This window comes from Rattus rattus, chromosome 5 (assembly GCF_011064425.1).
Source record: "Rattus rattus isolate New Zealand chromosome 5, Rrattus_CSIRO_v1, whole genome shotgun sequence".
Lineage (NCBI taxonomy): Eukaryota > Metazoa > Chordata > Mammalia > Rodentia > Muridae > Rattus > Rattus rattus.
Genome location: NC_046158.1, coordinates 37,442,914 through 37,467,268, shown reverse-complemented (window position 1 = coordinate 37,467,268; position 24,355 = coordinate 37,442,914). Strand labels below are relative to the sequence as shown.

The window sequence follows — 24,355 nt, the reverse complement described above, 5'->3', positions numbered from 1 at the left end:
CTGAGATTACAGTCACACACTGACCACACATCTAGTATGTATCCATGTTGCTTTTCTCTGCAAACCAAGCTGCTGAGGAAAAGGGTTCATCCTATCTGGAGAGCGATCGTCACTGAGCAATGACTCATTAGATCAGGAGCTTTCTCACCCCTCCCTATCACACAGCATCCTTTGCTAAATGACTGAGTAGAACAACCCTCGCCTAAATATGATTGTTCCCAGTCTGGAGAAATAAAGCTATTTATTGCAGTTTAGTAATCCCCTGTAATTCCTCTGAGTTTCCTTCCCCTGTAGAGGAAGAGGCATTGTTTGGGGCGCGGGGGAGGGACATGCTGAGTTTTAACGTTGGGGCCTGTTCTATGTGGTACACAGGTTATGAGGACCACTTGACAGAGGGAGGTGGGGGAAGAATGAGAGAAGTGTCGTTTCCTCTATCCATCAAGCCACTGTTTTTGCCAGAGTAAAAAAGAAAAAAAAAATGTGTGTTTCAAACGTATTCCAAAATATTAAAAGATACAGTACATCTTTCCTAACAGATGTTTACAGGCTTGTGTAAACTTTAATAATAAAAAAAGTTCTTTGCTTATCAAAAACAGGTCATCTGGTTGAACCTATTTCCCAGACGGATAACTTAATAAACAAAATATACATGCACGTGGGTCTTATTGTCTTGTGACTTAAATTCCAAACAGTGGGGCAGGGGGGACAAGAATTAATCGAGTTGTGTGGTCATTAAAACAAAACAAAGGGGCTGGAGAGATGGCTCAGAGGTTAAGAGCACTGACTGCTCTCCCAGAGGTCCTGAGTTCAAATTCCAGCAACCACATGGTGGCTCACAAGCATCTGTGATGAGATCCAATGCCCTCTTCTGGTGTGTCTGAAGACAGCTACAGTGTACATATACATAATAAATAAATAAATCTTTAAAAAGAAAAAAAAAAAAAAAAAACAAAGGTCCAGGAGAGTGTGGCTCAAACACATGGAATAAACTGACACTGCACAAGTGTATGTGAAATTTCCAAGGCATCTCAGGAGGAGCCGTGCTCCATCGACTGTCATGTCACTATGACAGCAGCCCAGGGGGTCACAGGAAGCATGGGAGGAGAGGAGGTCAAACCTTCGAGTGGAACTTGAGTGGCAATGCTGATATTACACTCTGGAAATTAGAATTTACCCATCATGCCACTGTACGTGCTCAGCTTACGATTCAAACCTTAGTGGGTTCCACTCAGCATAAGCGCCCGCTTTAGGTTCATTTACGCTTTGATATGGCTGTCTTAACTAAGTCCGCTGAAACCTGAAAGATTCCACGACGGTTACAAATCACACCGCCCTCTGCTACTTGTCAAGTTCAATTTCACTAGGCGACTGCCTCGCCATAAGCCAACAGAGTAACTCCTGGGGCTCGGGCCGCACCATGGCTATCTCTACACATGATTATGCACCCAGAAACAGAGCCATACCCCTATCCCACGCCCACAGAAAGGGAAACACCTTGTTTCTTAAAATCAGCCAAGTGTAAATGTCTCGGGGCTCGCATCTGCGACCTATCCGTGTGGTGATTTGGGTCCTAACGGGGTCTGGGGGAAGCTGAATCAGACAGCTGGGATCTTAGGAATGAGCACACGTGCAAGGTTTGGCCACACTAGCAAGACCAATGGCTGCTCTCGAGTTTAGCTTGGCTCATGGTCAAGTGTACACACACCTCCTCCTGCCAGGAAAGGCGTCCAAATCTGCCTCCAGCCAGAGGAGAAAAGTTGACAATGAGAATCATTTGTAACCACTTTTCTTAGTCCAATAAAAATTCTAAGTCTGTCTCCTCGTCTCACATCAGAAGAATCCAACCTAGAACCCCATGAATCCTCCCAATGGTATCCATGTCTAAAACAGTCAAAACTCCAGGACTTTAACCAAGCCAGGGCTGTGCTCAGTGGAGATTCTGGTTTGGGGTGACAGAATTAGTCTGAATTAAGCAGAAAGAGAGCTTGTAAATATGATGACTAGTACTCATGTTTGAAGAATATTTTTGTTTTCCCTTCAACACATAGAAGAAAAACGGGGGGGGGGTCTATATGTTATAGCCTCTGTTAGGTCCAAAGTGTCCCTCCCCCCTGCCAAAAAATGGCAGTGCTGTGACAAGTCCTAAACAGAAGGACTTTGGCCAGGTAAAGGATTTTTATTAGGTAACAGAACCAGGAAGCTCCCTTAATTTACCCCAAAGGGGCAAGGGCATCTAGTTGTCACTCAATTGAATAACCAGTATCAGCTCAAAGACGCCACCCTGTTGACTGTCATAGAAATCTGCTCGCTTCTCTGCCATTGACCCTTTTCTCTGTGCCTCCCCAACCGCCAGAGATAGTCCTGGTTTGAACCTCAATAAACCTTCCTTTCTATCCATGGAGTGGTCAGTTCAGTGGTGTCCCCGTACCCTCACCGATAGCCATCTGACCTAAGCGGTCACTACCAACGAACCCTCCACCTTCAACACACACAGCCACTTCTTTGTCCCCCTAGTCACGAATCTTCAATGTGAGCTCCTTCTACTCCACAAATGGTACCCGGACCCAAAGAACAGGGTGGCCTCCTCGTGTCAGAAGCCTGCAGCAGCACTTAGTGTCTGTCTAGTGCGTTCTGGACCATCTCCCTTTGACCCATTCCAGCTTCTGCCTTTCAGTTCATGTTCAGGTATATACACTCAGCATCATGCACTCCACCGCCTGGCCATACCCTACTCCCTCCTGTGCCTCCCCAGACACAGAATACACACAGTGGCTACGACATAAGAGGAAGGGATTCTCCTCTTCACCACGAGGGAGGTAGAAGAGGACCAGCCGTAGGCATTCCACAGTGGAAATCTGGCTGAGTGTTCTTTCCATGGGTGAGCATCTTTAATGTTAGGACTTATTAGAAGCTTGTGTTCACACAGAAGACAGAACGAGCTTCTGCAGGCTAAGAGTTTTACTCTCACATTTGTGCAGAGAAATGCACTACAAGTTTAGGACATCTGTGGACAAACCAAAATCCCAGACAAGAACAAATGAGTGAATTCTTGGGTCAATTAAAAATAAGCAAACTAGCCAGGTGGTGGTGGTGCACACCTTTGATCCAAGCACTTAGGAGGCAGAGGTAGGCGGATCTCTAGGAGTTCAAAGCCAGCCTGGTCTACAGAATGAATTCCAGAAAAGCCAAAGCTGTACAGAGAAGCCCTGTCTCCACGAACAACAAAAGCAAACTATTAATGTATCTATTAAACGCTACAAGCATAAAGTATGGTGTTCTTACACTTTCACTTAGAAGTGACTTTATGGCAAAAAGAAAGAGGCTTCAATCAGTTCGGATTTTCTTTTGTTTGTCCCTAATCCAATCCCCCCAAAGAAAATCACAGATGTTTAACTTCTAAAAAGCTTTCCAAAGTCACCATGTGCTCTTAAGTGAGTTTGTCTAGTGCAAGTCTCAGATTCTCAGCCAAAGCCTGCTCTTAAGTATTCTGGAGGGGTAATGTGTTTATATAAAACAAAAACAAATAAAAACAAAGTCAACTGGCTGACTTTGCTTGTGTCCCAAACCCAGGAAGGTCACAATTCAGAGGATAAAAGACCCAACCCTTAAACAATGCAAATACACCCAACTCAACTATTCCTGCCACTTGTATACAATTTCAAGAATTCACATTAGCTAAACGAATCTCTGTCAACCGCCCAAGGGGAAAAAAACCTCCCAAATATATTTGGTTCAGTGAAGCATTCTTTCAAGAGACTCTCAGGTTTCCTTCAGAAATGGAGAGTGCTACTTACTATGCACAGTCTTAGGGAAAGAGACAGACATCATGGAAAAGGTACTCTTACCAGTCTCGCTGGGCTCTGCGGGCTTGGACCCTTCTCTGAAGGGGATCATAACTGGATCTCCCGGCACCCTGGGGCTTTCCACATACTTGGGCTTCCTGACGGGACCTGCAGAGGGAAAGATCTGAGTGTAGCTAATTTTTTCCAGGTGCAGACAGAGCTTCAGAACATACAACAACGTGTGTCCTTACCAGGACTCAAACACGCCTAAAGGCTGGCCCTTCCCTCCCTCAAATACACAGGGTGTCCGTTCAGAGCAGACACGAGAATGTCCAGTCTGGTCTGCCAAAGGAGAGCGCAGTGAGCTCCGTTTGGAGACTGTAAACTCTCCTCCGTTGCAGTTTCCCCAGCCGTCTTTACTGTGTGGGGAATTGGTGCTTTTGACATGTTCAGACCTATGCAGCGGTTAGGGCTGCTGTGCTACTGAGATGCCATTTTCCTCTCCCTGGGATACAGATCTCCAAGCCAGCAGTTGTGAGCTACAAACAGCTGGCCTCTGTATCTCGAGGAGCTGAGCAGCCATGGAACGCAGGCCTCTTATCAGGCTGAGGACGCATGGCTGCTTTCTTGGCAGCTGAAGCAGCTGCCGCCCTCAAGTGGGTGTGGCCAGCAGTCCAGCACAGACCTGGGAACTGGGAAAACCGAGAGTCTTATTCCCCTCCCCCAACCGAAACTTATCAGAAAAATCTGGCATTTTTTGTTTCGTTTTTTGAGTCAGGCAGGCCTCACTGACATCCGTCCTTCTGCCTCAGCCTCTGGAGTGATTACAGGTATGTACCACCTCATACTTAGGATTCTTTGTAATTCGATTTTTTTTCCCCCTCCAGTGAAAGCTCTTAAGGAGACTGAAAGGGAACTCCCATTCCCCCCCCCAAACCCCCACCTCTCATCTCCCCCAACCCCTCCCTGCTGCTGGGGACAAAGATGCAGTCACTCTGGAAAACAGCTAAGCAGTTGTTCAAAAGATTCAACAGAGTCACCATGTGGTCCCTCGGTTCTACACACATGTATGTCCACACAGAAACTAGGAGGCGTGTTTGCAGCAGTGTGATTGCTGTAACCAAAGGCCCATCAACTGACAAAGCAGAATACACTGGAATATTAGGAACGGAGGGGGGGATGAAGCATCTATTCACGCTGCAACATGAATGAACTCTATGATAAGCCCCACGAAAGAGGCCGGTCACAGAAAGCCACATCCTACATAATTCCTCTCAATGTGTAACCTCCAGTGTAGGTGAGCCTACAGAGACAAAAGGTTTGAATGGTTGCCAGGACTAAAGAAATGCCAGCTTGTAGGGTAATGAGTGAGGGAGTTCTTTCAAGGGTAACAAGATGTTCTAATATTAGACTTCAGCAATCGTTCATAACACGTTTGCAAACGTGCTAAAAAAAAAATGACAGTTCTGTACATACCCAGACAGGTGAATTGCTTGGTGTGTGAACTAGACCTACAGAGTGACTTGAAAAGCAAAAACAATGCCTATTTGCACCATCTAAACATCACCTTCCGTTTGGTCCGGAATCACCTGTCTGACCTTGTGGCGCTTGCACAAGGTCACAGAGAAAGGGTGGTGGACACGGCTCCGGGTGAGCTACAATGCTTGTCCTCTGATCAGCCTAGGCCAGTGCCCTGACCAGGCCACTGCTCCCACTTCATCCTCACAGTGAAAGGGCGATACAGACAGACTGTGAACAACCCACTGTCTGTAGGACTCATAAATCTGAAGAGCTAGCTCGAAATACTGCTTACGGTGAGAGATGCTGCCATCTAAAGGTTTACTTTTAAAGCATCTATACGCCTAGAAAAATAATCCAACCCCAGCCAGTGGTAATACACTGCATCTGAAACAGGCTGTGTTATCAAAGGAGCTTCTTTTTAGAAAAGGATGCCATTCCAAACTTTAGAACGCATGACTACAAATGATGCACGAAGTATTTAAGTACACGGTTGTTTTCAAAAAGTTATCTAACTCTGTCAGAAGACATTTCTTAATTTTAGTATAATGATTAAAGAAATGGGAAACCATGTTCACAGTCTAAGTGGGGACCGATGCCAGGCTATCTAATGCACACATATACATCCGCACTCAAGATGCCTAAGAGGGAGCACGAAAAGGCATTTGATGGGAAGAACAGAAACTGCAAGGTGGCTAGAACAGGACAAAGAAACAGATCTGGATGCGGGACAGCTGAAAACTACAGTCTTTTGGGTTGTCCCCAGCTCCCTACAACAGCAACTTGGAGCTTTGCTATCTTGTCTCTCACAGTTAAGGGGCAAAGTCTTCAATGACAACTGTCAGACGATGTGTAGCCATTACAGCTTCAGCCTTACCCACTGCTCCAGATACCCCACCCCCCTCACCCAAACTCATCAAAGCCCAACAGCAGTAAATCCAGGGATCTAGTTCGGGGATTCAAAGAACTTACCCAATATCCCCTCAAAAGCACCCTCTCTTAACAGCTCCATGCTTTCTTAACGTGTGGATCACTTCCCAGGCATAGAAAGTGGTTGCTGTGAAAGGTGGGCACAAGGAGCCTTCTGTCACTCAGAGCCTTCAGAAGCCACACCCATCTGTTTACACCACGCCCATCCGCAATGGATCCTGGCCTGGAACCACGATCCAGTCATCTCAGCTCAACTGCTGGAGATGCAAAGCCAGGACAGCAGGTTTAAGGCCAACCTGGACTACAGAGGAACTTCCTGGACAGCCTGGGTAACTAACTTAACGAGGCTACCTGAAAACACAAGGTAAAACGAGCTCAATGACAAACTTACTAGGAGAGCACTCACGTATCACACGCACAGCCTAGGGTCAATCCCTCCTTTGAAGCCTTGCTACAAGTTCATGCTTGCCCATCTGGAGGAACTGAGATGTTAAAAGATTTGGGCACATCTAGGTTCAATTACTGTACCCCTCCTTTCTCATCTGCCCCTTATTACGATCTCAGTCTGCCCCCGGGGTTAGGAGACAATGGGGGGTCAAAATCCGTGAGGACACAGACCAGACCAATGTGGGTCCCAGGCGAAAACAATCATGCTGGATATGAAAGGCCATCTAGAATACAGTGGAGCAAATAGAACCTTTATCGCCCGCTGGTCGCCCAAGCTAAGCACACATCCATGCCGTTCGACCTGAGGAGAACTAGTAACCTTGGGAGAAAGGCACAGGGCTCGCCACTTTTTAGGTCAGGAAACTGAGGTTCAGGTTGAACCCAGCAATTTGCTCTGAGCGCTGCGGAACTCACACAGCTGCCTGCGCCGTTCTGAAGCCCAGGATTGAGCCTCCATTAGGGATTCTAGACTGAGTGGGAGCAGGGGATTCAGAGCAGGGAGCGAAGCCTTTATTCATCCCCCGTGTCCCTGGTGTCCCCTAACTTTTACTAGCTGCAGAAATATTAAAGCATATATAAACAACTGTTCTCCAGCATGACCCTTTTATTTAAATTGCTTTCCACGAACAGCCGAACCTCCGATGCTGTAAAACAAGATACATTTATAGGCAGAGAGGTTTTACTCTTGCCCCAATTGATCGTTAGAGAATTCCTGCACACTTTCTGTCAAGCAAAGCAGATGAAGACTCCTTTGCCCTCTCTCCCTCTGAAACACCGTTAAAGTTGCAGTAAAGGGATTAAACAGCCGAGGAAAGGAGACAGCTACAGGTGAGAACTTTCTGAGGTAGGGAAGAGAATTCACGGAGCAGACGACGACGTGGAACAGAAAAGCTAAGGGGGTCACAGAGTCTCAGAGCCACAGACCAGTCAGAGACTGGGGCCAAGGAGGCCAACCCAGCAGGGAGGAAAAGAGTTAGGCCTTTTTCTGAGCGAGGACTATTTCCTTCCCTGATCCTGGCAGCTGAATTTATTTCTAGGAAGGATGAATTCAAAGCCCCCTGAGAAGTGTAGTGTTAAAATGAAAAAACTGGGGTTAAAAAAAAAATAATGGGCCAAAGAGATTCACAATTACTAATACAGAATTACTCAGCTGTGGTAATAGGGACAGATACCGTGGACACTAAGGCAGGATGTAGACAGGGCACACAGCTAGCAGACCCCGACCATCGCATTGTAGCACAGACTGAACGTTCATCAGCAGTACCTCAGACCACAGCCATATATACATAAGGATACGGGTGGGGGGCAGATGGATTCTGTCAGCTAAAGACCCTGCCCCACAAGTCACCTGACTGAAACAGTATCATAAAAGGACTAAGGAGCCGGGTAATACAGGGAAGAAGACCCCCGAGAGAAAGCAAGGGTGTACTGTGACAAGGATTACTGCCCAGCACGTATCCACACCCGGCTTCGGTTTAACACAAACACTAGCCATCCCTCAAGTACTGACTAACGCCCAACAGCTCTCCTCCTTACACAAACCAAGGCGGGAAGACCACAAGGCAGGTGCCCGAAGAGCACTATCTGTTTTAAGGCAAGAGCTCCGAAAAACAAGAATGTCGGTTCTGAGTGTGAGCTAATGTGTTTCCTTGGCCTGATGCCTCTTCCTGGTCACTCCCAAGTGGCTGTCTCCAAAGGCCACATCAAGAAACTCTCCACCTTCAGTTGGACGGTTGTCCCTGGGTGGTCTTGCTACAGTGTGGTCTGAGGTATCAACAGGATCTCAAACCATGCTTGCTTCAGTAGCAAAAGGGAGACCCATAAAGACCACCAGTGACCTCCCAACCCCTGATGTCTATGTCTCAGCCTGGTCCAGATTAAGAAGCTTAAAGTAAGAGTGTTTCCTTTGTTGTTTTGTTTGATTATTAAAAAACAAAAAACAAAAAACAAACCAGGGTCACAGTTGGCCCATGCTAGCCGTATGTAGACCAAACTGCCATATAGTAGAATATACAATTTACCCAGGCTGATTTTCAGCACAATCCTCCTGCCTCCACCTGTTTGGTTTTTTTTAAAGATTTATTTGTTATATACAAGTACACTGTAGCTATCTTCAGACACACCAGAAGAGGATATCAGATCCCATTACAGATGGTTGTGAGCCACCATGTGGTTGCTGGGATTTGAACTCAGGACCTCTGGAAGAGCAGTCAGTGCTCTTAACCACTGAGCCATCTCTCCAGCCCCTGCCTCTGCCTGTTAAGGGCTAGAAGCACAGATATCCACATTATATCTAGTTAATGGGCTTTTCTTGACCATAAATTAAACATATTCCATATGGGTTTTATTTATTTATTTTGGCTTTTCAAGACAGGGTTCCTCTGCGTAGGGCTGCTGTTCTGGAACTGACTTTATACTCCAGGCTAGCTCAGAGATCAGCCTGCCTCTGCCTCCCGAGTGCTGGGATTAAAGGCCTATGCTACCATTGTCCCTCCTGCCATCCAACTTTAAATCTCTTTCCCTATCCCAATCTGCTTTCCCCAGCTCTCTACGTGCTAAAGAAAGGGCTCTCAAGATGATAAAGGACCCTTAGAATCTAAGGAAACAGAGAACTGTGCCAAGCAGAAGACACAGTCATAAAGTTTCAGGTACCACGTGGTCAGAGCACAGTAGATGCTCTCAGCTGCTTGAATGACAGAGAAGGGCCTGGAAGACATTGGTAAAGCCACCCCAGTCGCTCCATTCTGCAAACAGAAGGCTCAGTCTTATCACCTCTCAGTATTCTGTCTTTGTGTGCACACACATTCCCCATGGGCCGGCTTTCCTACTCTTTTGGACATTTTCATCACATTGCTATTCTGCTGCTTAGACACTGCCATATAAGGAGTGTTTCTAAAGGAGGGCGGTAGAAATAAAGAAAGCTGGGCTTTATCTCCAGGCTGTGAAAGAGGGGAGGGTAGAGGCTACTCCTCATGTCCAAGAGTTTCTGTTAAACACAATTACACAATTCTGTGTGTGTGCGTGTGTGTGTCTGTATGTGTGTGTGTCTGTGTTCACAAATAACTGGGATGAGGAATACCTGAGGCTACCCACTGCATGGCCGTAAAGGTTCCACCATTTTGATCTGGGCTCAGTTTTCACCCTATGTTGGAAGATGTGCACAGGATAAGAAAATCAAACAGGCTAAGGACTCTCTTGATGGGATGATGTCACTAGGCAGGTGAAGGCAGGTACAAGATAGAACAAGGCCTGTCATTGGATGAGGAGGAAGGATGGGCGAGAGAAAAGTTTAGAGAAGAGGAGGAGGCTGGAGCAAGAGAGGAGAGAGAAGCAGCCGAGAGAATATGGAAGCGAATGTTAAGATTTCTCTCTGTACATTTACAGGTTGTTATGAATATTCTTAAGGGATGGATGTGTACAGGATTTTGTGTGTCTAGATGGGCAAACTATGTTACCTAGGTGGGCAATTATTAATTGGATCAGAGGTTATTGGTTTGTGTGTTCTTTCATGTGGTGATTTAATTGAATTGGAGAGAGTGCGTGGTGGCAGAATACTGGGCCGCCACGGAATTGGGACATGTATGTCTGGCATGGTGGCAACCTGCCTTGTGAACCATACCTGTAGAGAGATTGTTGCCAGGCTCAGAGAGTAGCCATCGGCAGTGTGATATGGGTTGGAGCTAAGCGGGTGAGACGCTTTATTGACTGAGATGAAGGTATCTAACAGATGTCTTGGGGCACTACGATGCCGGAGCTAGTGGGGGATAAAAGGCATTATTTTAATTTTACAGCAACAGGTGAGTGCTCTTTATTTCTAGAGCAAATGTTTTTCAGCAGCAAATTCAAATGGCAAACCATAGTGGGCTACTTCATAGGGGGCAGGGCACTTGTTGCAGGCAAGCATGAGAGTCTGCGTTCTGATCCCAACACTCATTAATAAAAATAGGTATGACCATGAGTATGTATCTGTAACCACAGCACCGTGGGGAACTGTGGCTCCCTAATGAATAAAGATTTCAGGGGACCAATCACTGGGCGAGGAGTAGGCGGGACTTCCAGGTCGGAGGTTGGCAGAGAGGAGGAGAAAAGGACTTGGGGTTTTTTTGGACTGAGAGAGATTGTGGGGTACAAGACGTAAAGAACTAGAGGGCCCCAGTTAGATGGCGGGTCCACTAGGATCCACCACCGGAAGATCTAATTTAGTATGGCTTACCAATTAGGATGTTAGTTGCGCCCATCGATTGAGTTACCTATTGATTCTAAAGGTTTGTGTGATGTTTTCCTTCACACAACGACTCAACTGAGTTCCAGAGAAAGGTACGGTGGCAAGGCACTCCAGCCAGCCACAGAATTTGATGCGTGGAGCTGGTAGAGTAGCGATGAGGGGGCGGAGTTACTGTAGGGAATGCTTGCAGGTGAGTGGGTGGGGTTACTGTAGGAAATGCTTGCAGGTGGGGGGCGGAGTCACTGTAGGGAATGCTAGCAGGTGAGGGGGCAGAGTCACTGTAGGGAATGCTTGGGTGAATGCTGGGGTTACTGTGGAAATGCTTGCAGGTGGGGGGGAGTACTGTAGGAAATGCTAGCAGGTGAGGGGGCAGAGTCACTGTAGGGAATGCTGGCCGGTGAGGGGGTGGAGTTACTGTAGGAAATGCAGGTGGGGGGCGGAGTCACTGTAGGGAATGTTTACAGTGAGGGGGCGGAGTCACTGTAGGAAATGCTTGCATGTGAGGGGGCGGAGTTACTGTAGGGAATGCTTAAGAGGTTGAAGGTCTTGTCCTCCCACAGATATTGACTCCAACAAGATAAGGGTTTTGGTGGGTTTTTTAAAAATGCATTTTACTTGTTAAGAAGTAATACCTTATCAGAAAAAAATTAAATTTGCAAATACTTCCTCAAACTTTCATCTGGTACATCTATCCTAACCCTCCATCCTCTGTCAGACAGGAGACTAGTGAAGAAGCAGATGAGGAGCTGGTGTCTCACCCACCCATCCTCCTGTGGGAAGCTGCTCCACTCCTCCTCCCTGGCAGGAAAGAGTCTGAGCAGGGCAATCCTGTGCCTCACTCTCAGTCCCCAGTGGTAAGGTAAGGAGTAGTCCATCCTCCTTGGCTTTACGTCTAAGGGCACATATGCACAGGTACTCTACCACCTCTCAGCACATACAGGAGCCTTCATATCCTACACCACAAAGAAGTGGCCACGCCAAAGAAACGCATATATTATTCTTCAACCTCACCCTCAGAATCATCTGCATCGCATTCTGCCATATCTACCTCAGCTCTGGGCACTGACATCCAGTGGACTGGAAAGGGATGCAGACTCCCGGTCACGAGAAGCATCTATGCAGAACTGTTAAGGTACAGTTATATTAGAAAGAAGATGAATTATAGTTTGTTTGTTTGTTTAAACAGCCTGAGACCTGGGGATGTATCTCGATTGGCAAAGTGCCTGGCTAGCATTCATAAAGTCCCGAGTTCAATTCCCAGGCACCACATAAAATGACATGCAGTGGCCCAAGCCTGTCATCCTAGCACCTCCAAGGTAGAAGGAGGCTGAACAGTTCAGGGTCATCCTTAGCTACACAGTAAGCTCAAGGTTTGTCTGGGCTACATAAAAATCGTGCTTCGAAACTGTAACGACTGTGTCGGCAACATCAGTTAATAAAGCCCTCTCAGCTGAGCTGGATACAGAGACCATTGAAGACCTCCTAGGACCATCACAGACCACCTAAGCCTCTCTCAGACAGTGTGCAGACCTTGTAGAACAGCTAACGCCTTCGACCAAGAACAATCCAGCTCCCATTCCACTGGTGAAACTACCAAATGTTTGAACGCTTTTAAAAATGGCTGATGCTGTCATATGAAATATACCACACATATCATATGATCCCGCCAATTCCACTCCCGAGTCCCCTAAGTCCTGCCCCAAGGGAAAGGAAACATATGCTTATACAAAAGCCAACGGTTAGAACAACTTCACTTATAATCGCCCCAAACTGGACGCTGCCCAAGTGTCTTCCAACTGGCAAAGGGACAGGCCGTCACACGTGCGCAGTGGACTACTTGTGAAACAGGCAGTCAAAGTTTATTGATACCCACCATGACATGCTGGAGTCCTAAGTGCACCCAGCCAAGAAGCTGGACTCAAAAGGCTGTGCACTGGATGACTCTGCAAAACCCACGCTGAAAAGGCGAGATTCTGGGTTTGGAGAAAGACTATGGGTTTCCAGGGCTTCAGGGTACAGCTGACCATAATGGAACAGAATGAATACACTGGGCTGAAGAACCGGTCTCTGTCTTCACTATGGTGGTATTTACCCAATTTCAACACATTTGTTGAAGCCAAGGATCTATGCTGAGAGATACCCCTATTTCCTCTTCTCTCTTTCCTTTGGCAAGGGATGTGGGCATGTCCGCAGAGTAACTTAAGCAAAGTTTTCATGAGGCCTTCAGGTAAGTGTGAGATAAGAGAAGATATGTCCACAATCAAGCCACTTGATTTCTAGAGGCCTGCAGAGATTCAGGGTTAGGATAAGACCCCTGAAGTGAGGGACCATCTGGAAATATCCAGACAGGTCCCAAATACACGCATCCTGTATGAGAAAGGGGGAAATAAGACAGTCACAGAGAAAGGTTATAAGGTAAAGACAGAAGTAGAGAGCAGAGCCACGTGGCCGGAAACATCTAGAACCATTGGAAGCTACAGAAGGTAAGAGTTCTCCCAGACAAGGCCTCTATGGAAGGCTGCCTGCAGCTCAGAGATAGGCATCTGAAGCTGAAACCACCAAATGGAGATAACATTGCCACTGTAGCCCCAGGGAACACCCACCTTCAATACCAGTATGGGAGCACCGCCTTGCCCAACTCCTCCCAGCCGCTCCCCCATGAGGGACAACTTCCTGTGACCGAGGTACCGGTGGGTAATGTGGACTGTTAAAAAGAAAGGCGGAAAGTATCTTGTTTCAACTGTTATGTGTTTGACCGCTCCGTACTCGAAGCCAACTTTAATCCTAACATAATAACACACCTCTTTTTGGCCCTAATCTCACCTTTCCAGGGGTGTGCTTATCAGCCGCACTACAACCTAAGCAGAGTTTAGAACTAAATGAAGGGCTCAAACAAACTCAAAGAAGCAACATGATTGTGTTATATTTAAGAACCAGCTTGGCGCTTCTGCCAGAACAAGAGAGTTTATCTAGTAGAGAATTACTACTCCTAAAAAAAAAAAAAAGAAAAAAAAATAGTAAAAGGAATGGCTGAGCGGCCTTCTGGTTCTACCTGAATTGTGAGTCTCAGCCTTGGATGAAATTCATGTTAAATATGATTTTAGATTAATTAATAAATGCAAGGCTCGAAAAAACTGAATTTAAATGCTTTGGAAACTATACTCTAAATTGTAACTAGACCACACTGAAAAGCAGTGTAAGATTCATTTTAGAGATTAAAGGCTGTCTTAAAATAGCCTCTCCACCTGGTAAGGTCAAGCCTTCCTTTCAAAGTATTAGTGGAAGGAAAGGGACTCTTGTCCTCCAGTTCCGACCCAGGTGGCAAGGCTACCCATAATGCATCACTCCCCATGTCCTTGAAGGTACAAGGCAGCTCAGTGCTGTGCTGTTGTTGGCTGTGTGTTGAGGAAGCACTCTGGTCTCAGCCACGGTCTAAACCTCATGCTTACTACCATTCCCTGCAGTGACCCAGACCACTGAAACCTCGGCAGTGGGGGCTGACTCGATCAGTGTTCTGGGTTCAAGACAACAGAAAGAAGGAGTTCTATGCTGAACACACCACAGTCCAGGTGCCTGTGGGACTTTTATTAGTGAAAGCTGCTACAATGTATCTGATCGTCCTACTAAAGCTGAGTGAGATTACCTGGGTGAGAATGCCTGGCCTGACATCTATGCTTTCAAGAAGGTATGCATATGTGTATGCACAGGGTATCCATGTCTGTGCTCATGCAGAGGCCAGAAGAGAGTACTGGGTCCCTCAGAGTTGGGGCTGGAGTTAACAGGCACTTGTCAGACAAGAGTATAGGAATCCAAACTCATGTCCTTGTGACTGAGCAGAAACCACTGTTAATCCCTGGGCCACATGTCTACCCCAGGGTGCTTTCTTTTCTCTTTAGAACTATAGCTGATCTATCTTTTATCTAAACTTGGTAATAATATAATATATACCAAAGTAGTGGCCTCTCTCTCTGAAGAACAAAACTACCTTTCTTTTTAAAACTTGCTGCTAGAACAGTTCAGGGTTACAGAATTTAGAAGGAATTGTCCCTGGAACACCCAGTATTTACCACAAGGTGGCGCTGCTCCGATGCCAGTTTCAGAGGAAAGCCCTGAGGCGTGCTGGGACAGGTTTCTTCACCATCCGAGGCAAGAAATGACTGCCATCCTATGTAGTATGCTGCTTTTAAGGTTTTAGGTAATAATATGTGCTTAGCAGTACACTAAGGAATTCAATCTCGGAGGCAACAACTTCCTGTCCCTGTACATTTGGCCTAACAGAACAGATCCTGAACAGCACACCCACATAGGCAGGTCCGGGTTTCACAGAGAGGCAACCAGGCATTAAAGTGGTGCAAAGGCCCGAGCGCTCCTAGTTACACAAGGGGAATTCTGAAAGTCCATGCACACTTAAATCAATCCTGGAATAAATGAATGGGGAAAGAGGCAACTCTCAGGATACGGAATACTCGTCATCGATTTACACAGGTACTCCACTCTCAGAAGTGACGAGCCTGCGGGCTTTGCAGTGACCATGCAGAGAATAAAGTGCGTTCTCTATGTGGTGGGTGGAAAGAGGAAGGGAAGAAGACAGGGCAAGTTCTGTGGAGAAAGTGAACAGGCACAACCTTGGCTGGATGACTCGGATCAACACCAACTGAGGTAAACTATCCTGCGGGTGCCAACCTTCGACTCAGGGAGGATGAAAAAGCCACCCCAAACTCCTAAGTCCTGGCCAATGGTGAGGAAAACGTCAGACACGTTCCAATAAGCAGGCCCCCTACAAAACATCATTACCCAAATCACCAGGGTCAAACAAAGACTGAGAAACTGTCACAGTCAAGAATATATGGAGATACCTTCAATCCCAGCAGAGGCAGGCTGATCTCTGAGTTTGAAGCTAGCCTGGTCTACTGAGTTTCAGGATAGCCCAGACTATAGAAAGAAATCCTGTCTCAGAAAAAGACAAAACAAAACAAAAAAGAATCTATGGAGACATGCTATCTGAATGTGAAGAGAACTAGAGATGGGGAAAACAACCCACAAGCACGGACTTTAGTAGGTATCACTATTGGTTCACTGATTATATCAAATGTATCACACAACGTCCTGTGTTCATGACAGACTGACCATAGGACATGTGGAACTTCCTCGTACTGTTCTTTCGACAGCTCCGTAAATCTAAGAATACTCCAAAATAAATGTTTACGAAAAGTAAAGCCAAAGCTCACCCAAGGCTCAAACAGTAAACAGCAGACGCTGTCGTATATGGAAGCGCCTATTCGAGTGGCCATACGCGTGGCCTTGTTGTCCCACCCTTAGAGGACACAGGAGAAGCAGAAAAGCTCAGCTTCACTGCTGGTCACAGGAAGGACAATGGCAGCAGTGTGAGCCTCTATGTCTTCTATGCCAACCAGAGCTCGAGAATGACCAGGTCTAAGGCCCTGGCTGGGTGGCAAGCCCATGAGGTAGGATGAGCCAGGCTTCGAAATCAGAGAATTCAAGTCCTAGCCAATTACTGGCTGGGTGTGGAACCGCCAGGAAAACGATCGCCTAACCTCCCAGGGCTCTCCACCAACTGTTGATGGGGTTGGTACCTCCGTCTAGGATGAAAAATGTGTGCTCTGAGTCTAGCACTGAATAAATTCTAACTCTCCCTTCCTAAGCCGTAAAAATTGGGGAAAGCCACGGTCTGAGGCTGAATGAGACCACCGAGTACTTCGGCAAGTGTGCGGCCAGACTACAACTGTGACCATCTATCCACATATTATCCATGGCTGTCTTGTGTCACGATAGCCCAATCCAGTGGTGGTAACAGAGATCGCAGTTGCCTAATGTAGTTCCTGTCTGGGAGGACAGAAGTTTCCAACTCTGGTCAATTGCTGTATTTCCAAATGCTAACGATACTTTTCATTCCTTATCATACTTGACCTTCAACACCCTGAACTACCTCTTCCTCAAGGCCAGAGACCTGAGTGTCGGATCTGTCTTCTGACTCCCTTGTGTTTTGCACAAACAGGACTAAGTCAAAATAGTATATGCGGTAGTAAATCACACCTGAGCTATGCCTGGCTTCCAACAGAAATACCGTCCCTTAGACTTAGAGCCTAAGGGCCAATTGGTGCCTTGGAGTTCCTATTTTTAAAAATGTAGGAGTCCTGTCCACCTTAGAAATATCTGTAAACTGTATTTGGAGTGGCAGGGAATGTAAAGGTACAAGGAACAACATTATTTCCCCAAATCAAAATTCACCCCCCCCCCCAAAACCAAACAAACAAACTCAAGCTCTAGCAAAGTTCCCAACTGGCTCTGCCAAGACACAGATCCCTAATTTCTGACCTCCCAACGGCTATGCCAGCATCGTGTGTGATGACACAATGTCCCCACCCCCAGCACTGTCCATATTCTACCCCCTCAAGTTCTCATGTGCAAATATGTCACCATAAGCCAGCGTTTCTTTCTCCTACCATTTTCTCAGACCGACCGCTGCCTCACTGCGTTCGCCTGTCACTGCAGAGAATGAAGCCACTGCACTTCATCCCGACCACTGTTAAGAGTCCCAACCCGTTTTAAGTCCCAGCTGGCAAGCAGAAAACAGACACTGCTCTAAACCTCAAACCTCTTTCATCCCTCCGTACAAAAACACTCAAAGGACATTACTGACAAAAACAAAGTAACAAAAAACTTAAATCCTCCCTGGCTCCATGGCTGGGCTGCAACCGCTTCCACCTTCCCAGCTAACATTCCTTGCCCCGCTGTTCTCAGGCTCCACCCACCTTGGCCCTGACTCTCTTTCTCTTGGGCCTTCTGGACATCAAGGAGGGGAGGGGCGGAGGCTGTTCCATGGTCAACTAATGAATGCCTCTTAGGAGCTCCTGTCTGCTGTGGACTTCATCTACTAAGGACCCTTTCCAGCATCACACTGGGATGTCCAAGATTTCAATCAAGGGATTCTCTTTTTCTGTCGAGTCCTGCTAACTAAGGTCAAAGTCGGACATGACTGGGAAGCCCATGAGCTCAGGGCAACATGTGTACTCCCTGTACCAGCAGGGCTTCACCCTTCTCTGACTTTGTCTGGAGAGCCTGAAACCCCTATACCCTGCGGAATGTCTCATTGCCTTGGTGAGACTATAGGTCCAGCCTCCTTTCTCCTGACAAGAACCCATTCAGCGAGCACCTGGGATTCTTCAGATGCCTCCCCTATTAACAAGGCATCTCCATACCTTACCCTTTAGTAAATAACATATACCCATCCTAGAAATCCCCACTACCTTCCCCCAAACTTCCCCTTGATTTACCCCAGATAAAGTTGATCTGTCTCCCTGAAGCTGGTCCTGGAACATTTTCATTTCAGTTTTTACTCACTCCGTCTGGAACCCTGCTCATGGACTCTGTCCCCTTTGTCCTTGTGGGCTGGTAGGCAACGAGAAGGGAGGCCCACGTTTTTCCACGCGGTCAGCACTCCATAGACTCTTCTGCGTCTCTGCCATCACCAGTCTCTCTTAGTCAACTGGACATTCCTTAGAGCCGAGTGTTTACTTCCCTCTCTCTCCCTCATCCCTAGCCCAGAATGCTAACATTCAGAAAACCCACATGAAACAGATGTTTATGGAAGCTTGTGAAGCCGCTGAGTGAAAGACGGACTCAAGGAACTCAGAGGACCTCTGAGGCCACTGGGAAAAATAAACATCGCCACCAGACAGCCACCTCCACAGTGTCCACTTATGATGCAAGGGATCCTGGCTGGGACAGGAAGGCTGGAGCAGAAAGGGACCTTTGAGCACCTCATATAAAAGACGCAGCAACTAAGAACCTCTGGGGTAAAAGAAAAAAATGGGATGTCACCCATGGAAATAAAGATGCAAAACCACAAATAAAAGTGTAGCTCTCTTAAGCAACCTGCTAGACACTTCTTCCTTTCTTCAGAGCAAATCCGTGGGATGCCTTATTGTTCGCCTTCCATCTATGTCAGGGAATCTGAGGGCTGCCGATCTAACTGATCGTCACAGTTTTCAGGGGACAAGTAAGACTCTCTTCAACAGTAAATCACTTGGTACACCACTTGTGTACTTGTGTTAGTACACCGCAAACTGTAAGACAAAGAATCAGGGACGAGAGAGATGACTCAGCGGTTAAGAAGGCTTGCTGCTTTCCTAAGACAGGAGTTCAGGTCCCAGCTCCCATTTCAGGCAATTCAGGGGAGTCTGTAACTCCAGCTCCAGGACAGCCAATGCCCTCTGCTGGTCTCTTCAGGTACCTGCTGTAGTATGTATGTATGTATGTATGTATGTTATGTATGTATGTTATGTATGTATGTTATGTATGTGTGTATATGCATGAGTGTGTGCATGCAAATGCACATGAACTCGTCTTTTCTAAATTTAACAAGAGAGTGTATTGTAAAACCCAAAGAGAGTAAATATCAGTCCTCGGGGATTGGATTGGCTTCCTGGATTTGACACACCCACATCACTTCCCCTGTCAGAATCTTCTAGAGCTCAGGTAGACACCAGAGGCAACCTTTCGACTTGTTGCTCCCGCAGTGCGGCTCACACGTCTCCACGCCTGCTCATTCAGGTTGTCACGGTTCATCTTTATCGCTCTCAATCAAAGTGGCCACGGGACCAGGAATAAACAAGTGTAAGGCACCACACTGGGGACAACACATGCTACTGGGAATGAAAACCAATCCAGTGTCAGGCAAGACCCTTTCTACAGAAGCTACGGATGGCTCAACTGGCTCCCAAAGCCACGGCCAGAATGTTTAAACACAAATCCAACCGTGAACAGGCTCACCAACATTCGCACACCAAAATCTAAGTCAGCAGTTCAGTTAAGAAGGCCCTGCGTAAATTCCAACAGCACTCTCTTCCTAGTCAGAGATAGAAAGTTCAATGTTTTTTTTTTTTTAAACAGCATCTGAGAGGCCAACAACATTCACTGCTTTTTTCCAGCATGTTCTGGGAGACAGTTCTTTATAAACAGGGAAGGGAGGAGTGTATATGACAGATGATTAGCCGTCATTTCTACATGGAGGTCAGACTAGTAACTTGCAAAGACATAGCATCGCCAAGACAAAGGCCTTGGAAACTGAACCCAGGTCTCTCTTCCTGGACAATACAAAGCCTGTGTAAAAATTTTCCATTCAAGCAGTAAAAGTGGGGATAGTATGCAACAGTTCATATTCACCTGATACACACTGGGCGTACTCAAATTTCGCAGCTACCTTTTAAAAAGTCCACTTGTAGGGGTTGGGGATTTAGCTCAGTGGTAGAGCCCTTGCCTAGCAAAAAAAAAAAAAAAGTCCACTTGTTCCAAGCATCTTTTGCATGCACACACTCAAGGGTATATGTGGATGCATAAATATTCATCTGACTTTCAGAGTGTTTAAATCTGGCTCTAATAAAACCTGTTATCACTAATATATATATATGTATATATGTATACATATGACATATATGTGTACACACATATGTGTATGTATATATGTATGTGTGTATGTGTATGTATATATATATATATATATATATATATATATATATATATATATATATATATATCAGCAAAATGTTTTCAGGAAAAGAAATCCCTAAATTCCTATTGCGTTTTTACTGAAGAGCTTGGAGTTGACAGTCACCTTCTGATTGGCACAAAGCAGAGCTTCCCAGCATGCAACTGTTTTATCCAGAGTCCTCAAGAAACACCGTCCTGCCCAAAATAGCAGTGTCACTAGAGCTTGTTGTACTGTGAAACAACACCCTCCAGTATTATGGCGGAGTCATAACTAGGGCACAATGACCTCATCTGCAGCCTACCGCACCTTCTCCATAAAGAAAAAGAGAACATGCAGCCAACGGTGGCGGTCTCGTTTGCTGGTCCCACAGCCAGGCTCCGCCCCCACATGTCCTGAACACGACAGGATTCTGGTGTACAAGGTACATGCTTCTGCTACACTGTACAAACCCTCACTCCATCTGGCATGCACCCATGTACACATCAATCTGTTTCAATGACAGAAAAAGGTAACAGCCAGAGACTGTTCGTGAGTGACTGGCTTCCATGAGCAGAAGAGCGATGTTCAAACCAGCCGACACGACGGCTTCCACTCCAGTACGGACCTGATCACTTGGCTGCCTTCGGGAACACCACTGTGACTTTCTCCTGTGCACGGCTCCAAGGGCAACCGTCAGCTTGACTGCACGACAGGACCACTCCCTCCCGTTGCTTACTGAGCAAGGATGGATCACTGTGGAGTGTGCAGTCACCACTGCCTTCTGGAGCCGTGGCCTCTCAGGGTCTGAGAACATACGGGGGCTCTCATGCATTCCAGGGCAACGCTAGGTACTCCTGCCTTACCGTCTGCCGAGCCCCATCGCACTCTTCCGCCTCCTCACTCCAATCACCAGTTCCGAAGCTGGCTTCCTTCACCAGGCAATCACCACACACAGAGAGCCTGATCTGGCTGTGCAAGGCTGCTCTGGTGCCCTCGTCACAGGAACAAAGCTTCACAGGAGGCAGAGCCAGCCGCACGTGGAGATGACACACGCTTGCCAGAAGACAGATCTAAGGGTGGGCATCTGGCTGAGGATGAAGGCTCTGGAAGGCCGACCCTGTGGGAATTCAGTGTCGGCGGCTGAGCCTCGAAGGAAGATGGAGGTGAATGCCATATGGGATGGCTCCCAAGGACACCACAGCCACCATGCCTATGGGCCGGTCTCTAAGTCGGATGTGGCTTGTCCTACGGTCTAGTCAGCTCAGGCTGCTGTAACAGAACCGCCAAACACCGAGTAGCTTTAACGACTCGCTTTATATAGTCTGGAGGGTAGAAAATCCAAGGTGAGGAACTGACTAGAAACTCTTGGTCTTCTCATGGTGTCCTCACACAGCCGGGGCATAGCCAGTTTTAGTCTGTTTCCCTCCTCATATAAGAACACACAATACTACCATGGGCTCTCTGCTCTCTCCAGCCCATCTACACTTAACTTCCTCCCCAAAGCCCACTCCTTAAGGTCATCGAAGCTTAACAGTTCAGCATGAGAATTTAAGGAAACGCATTCGAGATCATTCCTGTATGAAGGGGACTGGATCTCCATCTCCAGGATGAGGAAACACCTCCAGCCTGCCCCAGCACACCATGCCGTGAGGCCCCAAGTCCGGCCTGTCTGTCACTACAGCAACTGCAGGCAGACCGCGCCAGTGAGGCCTTTCCCCTCTCAGGAAGGAGGAACATTCTACCCAGACCAGGGCTTTTGAGGGGAATGTGTCCTCTAGGCCATTTCAAGGGGACATGTTTGCCAGCACTCAGCATCTGTGATCAGCAAGGAAGGAGGTAACAAGAAAATCAAATTTCCTCAGAGAAGCAGTTCCTGAAGAAAGGATGCCAGGCGTGGCCCTGCCAACTACTCTGGCTGAGTACCTACTGTCAGCCAGGCTTCCTGAGCGTGGCGATCTCTGTCCTAGACAATGAAGGTTATGGGGCTGCGTACGGAGCTCGGGGGACAGAGCATCTACCTAACGTGTTTGAGGTCCTGGCTTCCGTGTTCAGCACAAAAGGAAGAGGAAAGAAGAAAACCCTGAGTGGGACTGGCGGTAAAGCTTAGTGGCCGTGTTTGCCTGCTGTGCATAACAGGACTTGGCCTGACGGAGCTGAGGATGCGAACACAAACTGTGTCTGTATTAAGCCCCAATGACCTGCCCTGAGGAAACAGGTTGGAGAGAGAATTAAACAAAGGTGGGCCTGGCTGGGCAGTGGGGGTGCACACCTTTAATCCCAGCCCTCGGAAGGCAGAGGTAGGAGGATCTCGATGAGTTCGAGGTCAGCCTGGTCTTCGGAGTGAGTTCCAGAGAAACTCTATCTTAAACAAACAAACAATAGGTGGGCTTGTGAGAGCAGAGACCCTGTGGCAATATTATGTGTCCTTATGTGACTAGGCAATGAGACTAGAGCTGGTTTTGTAATTGCCATGTGAGGAGACCATGAGTCTCCGTGGTCTATTCCTTTTTTTTTTTTTTTTTTTTTTTTAATCATTCTGTTACCTTCATTTCCCAGTTCCCAGCTTTGCACGTCTTTGCCTACTCTGCCTTCAACACAGCCAGCCATTCCGACCCCCTACCAACACTCACATTTCACAACAAATTTGAGGATTCAAGTCAGAGCACCAGCCTTGTCTGTCTGCTCCTACCTCACGCTAACACTCATTAATGTTAGAGACGGATATCACAGCTTCCACCAGCCTCTGTGATTTCTGGGTTTCACTGTGAATCAGCAATTATCAAAAAAGATCCCCACCGTCCCCGCCCCCATCTATTTTCTTTGAGGCAAAACATTCATTTCTGAGCATGGCTCTGGGCTTGTTCCAGCCGCCATCTGACACAGCCACGGGGTGCAGCTGACACTGCTATACGTGTGCCTGGCTAGAACCTCCAGCTGTCATTAACTGCAGGCAGGAGGCAGGAAACAGGCAGCAAAACCTTGAAAGCCCAGGAAAAGGAGAGTATGAGCAGGGCAAGGGAACACAGGGGCTGCCAACAGACCCACGCTAGAGCACACGCCCTTTCGCTCACCACCTACCAAACAGCCCAGTCTGGGGGAGGCTGGACCATAACTGTGCAGTGTGTGGTCTGGATAGATATGGCAAAAAGGTATGTTCACAGCTTTATGAATGCAACGTACCACTGCTTCTAAATTGCTTCTGTGTCCAGAAGCAGATTGGTATTTTCAACCAATCACACGGAGCTGGTAACCATAGAATACCGAAATTCTCCTCATCACCAACATAAAGAAATGACTGGATCCTGTTTTCAGGGCTCCTGGGTGGGGGCGGGGACAACACAAAGGATAGGAACTCCTGTCCTGGAGGAACACATCCACTGTGAGAGAAGTGATGGCTGGGGCTTGGCAGAAGGAAACATGGCACATAGTGTTTGGTGCAGTCAGGGGCTACGCCTCCCAGAGAGGCAAGGGAAGGCTAAACTAGGAAAGGTGCCTGGCGCGAGATCAAAGCTGTACCTGAGTTCTCTCCGAGAAATTCTGACCTAGGGCATACATAAAAAGAGCGAGAAGAGCTGAGTGGGCTGTGTGTGTGTGTGTGTGTGTGTGTGTGTGTGTGTGTGTGTGTGTGTGTGTGTGTGTGTGTGTGACAGTCAACCACAGACCAATCAAGGAAGAAATAGTCCTCTCAATAAACAGTTCAGAGGCAAGTGGTGTCAACCTGTGAAATAATTTAGTCCACATTTCACACTGTACATAGGTTAACCCAAAATGGACCCTCAGTCTAAACATTAGGAGGTAGAAACAACAGACAGACAGACAGATCTCTCTCTCTCTCTCAGGAGAAAGAGAGCATAAAGCTAGATTAGGTCACAATGACATCACAAGGCTCAAGGCACATTAGATGGGCAATATAAAAGCTTTTCTTTGGAAACAAAACTGTCAAGGCAGTGGAAAAACAAGTCA

At 47.1% G+C, this 24,355-nt stretch overlaps 1 protein-coding gene across 1 annotated transcript in view; it reads right to left on the bottom strand.

Moving 5' to 3' along the window:
- Positions 1-24,355, bottom strand: part of Tanc1 (tetratricopeptide repeat, ankyrin repeat and coiled-coil containing 1) — a 228,616-nt gene that overhangs the window by 82,300 nt on the left and 121,961 nt on the right. The window contains exon 5 of the mRNA XM_032903343.1: positions 3,846-3,950. Within this exon, the coding sequence (XP_032759234.1) occupies positions 3,846-3,950 (105 nt within the window). The remainder of the gene's footprint in view (positions 1-3,845; positions 3,951-24,355) is intronic.